Source organism: Amphimedon queenslandica, unplaced genomic scaffold (genome assembly GCF_000090795.2).
Source record: "Amphimedon queenslandica unplaced genomic scaffold, v1.1 AMPQUscaffold_12754, whole genome shotgun sequence".
NCBI lineage: Eukaryota > Metazoa > Porifera > Demospongiae > Haplosclerida > Niphatidae > Amphimedon > Amphimedon queenslandica.
In genome coordinates, this window is record NW_003547010.1 from 1 (window position 1) to 3,170 (window position 3,170).

The 3,170-nt window shown below is 34.4% G+C and overlaps 1 protein-coding gene across 1 annotated transcript; it reads right to left on the minus strand.

The window, feature by feature from the left end:
- Positions 1-8: 8 nt before the first annotated feature.
- Positions 9-2,681, minus strand: LOC109586887 (kelch domain-containing protein 2-like; the record flags this gene model as incomplete). The annotated part of the gene is made up of 5 exons (XM_020003114.1): positions 2,645-2,681; positions 2,011-2,499; positions 1,235-1,395; positions 843-1,016; positions 9-56 (listed from the first exon to the last, which is right to left on the minus strand). Coding segments are annotated over exons 1-5 (885 nt in total), but the record flags the coding sequence as incomplete, so codon positions are not given.
- Between the last annotated feature and the right edge of the window lie 489 nt (positions 2,682-3,170).

The window sequence follows — 3,170 nt, forward strand, 5'->3', positions numbered from 1 at the left end:
CTCCATACTGAGAGAGAATGATAGTATCTGTTAGTGACTCTGCCTGGTAGATTAATCTATAAAATTAAAATGATAATAATTAATTTGTATATGACATATTAATTGATTTGATATCTGGTTAATAAACACAATAACTAACTCACAGTTTTATAGTCTGCACAGTGTGTTTTATGTAACACAAAGATCACATAATAAAATTAATAATACACAATATATTAATAGACAAGTATACACAACTGAGTCTGTTATTATATCATGTGACTCTTCAATTAAGAACTTACTAAGTGTCTGCATGTACACACATACACATACACATACTAATGACACACTAACACACATACATGTACATCTATACATGCATACACATATAAAGTACATGTAAAGCATGCATAATTGCTCACACACATACACACACATGTACATGTTACATGTACACATGATGCACGTGTTAGTACACACATACACATATTAAAACATATGCACACATACACACAAATACATGTATGTACATACACAATGTACACAATGTATATAAAATACAATTTATTTTAATTCCAGCATTGACACTCTATCAATTGTGAATCCATCTTTACACACACAGACAGACAGACACATGTATATTCACACATGTTTAGGTAAAGAAACAAACACAAAACACAAAAAGACACAAACAACATTCACACTAAAAACAGAATCACACACACATACTGAATACCAGCATCATTCATCAGTAATTTTCACTGAGTATCATAATATGTACATGTACATTACAAACCTCATCAGTTACAAATTTAATTAATCACTTTATATTTCATTATCAAGTATCATAATATAATACTTACCAGTTCTTTCCATTTTCTTTTGCTAATGTCCAGTAACCATACATCATAGGCATAATATCCACCCACCACTAGTAAGTGTGGTCCTGAACTAGTGGTAATCAGTACACTGGAATGAGCACCTCTTCCCTCAGGCCAATGTACTGATCCTCCAGGATTAGGTACTTCTAATATATCCTGAGAAAATAATAAACTCAATATAATAATTATTTAATTATTTTGAACAAAATAATTAATTGACTGCAATTTGCATGTCCACGTTGCTACAAGTTTGACGGACTACAATTCATTCAATTTAATAATTAGAAACCCACAATCAAAAATTCTCACAATCAAAAAAATCTCACAATCAAAAAAATTTCACAATCAAAACCCATCCTACAGTATTAACTCACCACTGATGTCTTAGTGAAACTTATCATATATAGTTTATTACTATCTCCATTATCAGTATAGCCTCCAAACATTACTGCAGTGTTATTAGTAACTGGTGTTAGAGTGAAGTGACTAAAAGGAGGTGGTCTGTCTCCAGTCACAACAGGAGATATCCATTGATCTAATAATAATGTACAAACATTCATGTACACTTACTTACCACATACACACACATACATTATACACATTCATCATACATATGTATGTGTATATGTGTGTACATTATTATTTATACATACACATCATGCATAGACACACATCACTATCACATGATACACACACACACACACAGATACACTCATGTATGGATACACACACCAAATGATAATAAATGACATGAACCTATACACACACACACTCATGTCACATTAACTTATGTATAGATACATGTACATATACAGACATCACACACACACAGATACATGATAATACTCACACACACATAACAGGCACATTATAGATACACGTCACATACACACGTCATACAATGTACATTCATAAATTCTCACTTATATTATATGCACTATCATACACAGACACATTATAATGTATGTATTAGTACACACACACACATCACATATAGACACATGTCACCATCACACACAAACACATGACACACAGAGACACACTAACAAACACACTTAATTATTAAAAATCTGTTTTATGTACATTAATATAAATTATTCAGTTTGAAATACTCATCAACTATTGTGTATCAATGATGAGAATTACTGACCTGATGAAATCCTGTAATAATGTATCTCATTACATCTCAATTCCCCATAAGAATTATTATACTGAGCATTAGGTTGCTTAGGTGTAGAAGATGATCCCTGTCCTCCGATTATTACGAGATAGTGTTCACTGTCAAAATGAACTGATATTATTCCACAGTAGGCCTTCTTCATTGGATTGCAATCCGAACTAGAAGGAGAGAGTTCCCTCCACTTCAATGAATCCACATTGAAACAATGTAGGCTGTTTTGATAACCACCAACACCATGTCCACCGAAATAATATATGTCCTTCCCAATAGCAACAGTTGAATAGGCCCTGGTACCTGGTGGTGGGGTACCAGTAGTAGGTTTCTGGTCCCAAGCACCAGTTGGTAAGTGATACACCTCCATCACATCATAGTCTACTCCAAACCCGGACCCACCCCACATATATAGGTAGTCTCCTACCTTTACTGTGGAGTGTCTAGTCCTCTCCACTGGTTGATAGTCTATGTACCCGCAGTAACAGAGTAACAGTAATATAGTGATGAGTTAGAATAAGGACAGAATACAGAGGAGTAAAGTAAGTGAGAGAGTAAAAGAGACAAAAAATGAATGAAAGAGATACAAAGAGAAGAGAATAGTGGTTCTCACTTTTAGATGCCATTTTTGCAAAACATACCAGCCCAACCACAACCACACAAAAGGGCGTGGTTGGGTGAGGCCGCACCCAGCTGGATCTACGTTCAATATCTATGACCCAGCACATTGAAATCTCATCTTTCTCTCTCAGAAATTTTCTCCTAGTAAAAGCAGAAAATGATCTCACATCATCTCATTGGTAGGTAAGGATGGAATTGTTCTGGAATCTTGGTATCTTAAAACAGCCCCTTTATACATTTGGACTACACTGTTCATTTATTTTCATGAGTGCCGGTTCATTTTGTGCTTTGTTCAACCTCTGTTTCCTTCTCACTCTCTCCAGTTATAAAATGACGTGTTTCTGATAATGATTGTAATACCATCATGTCCGTCTCATGGTCTGTGAAAAGGATACATGTACATGTAAGTCCTAATATGGAACTGTGATTGAAACTACAGATTCATACACTAATGGAAATGGATGCATATACATGTATGTACATGTGTTTCAGAATAATGTTGATGAGAGAATAGATGA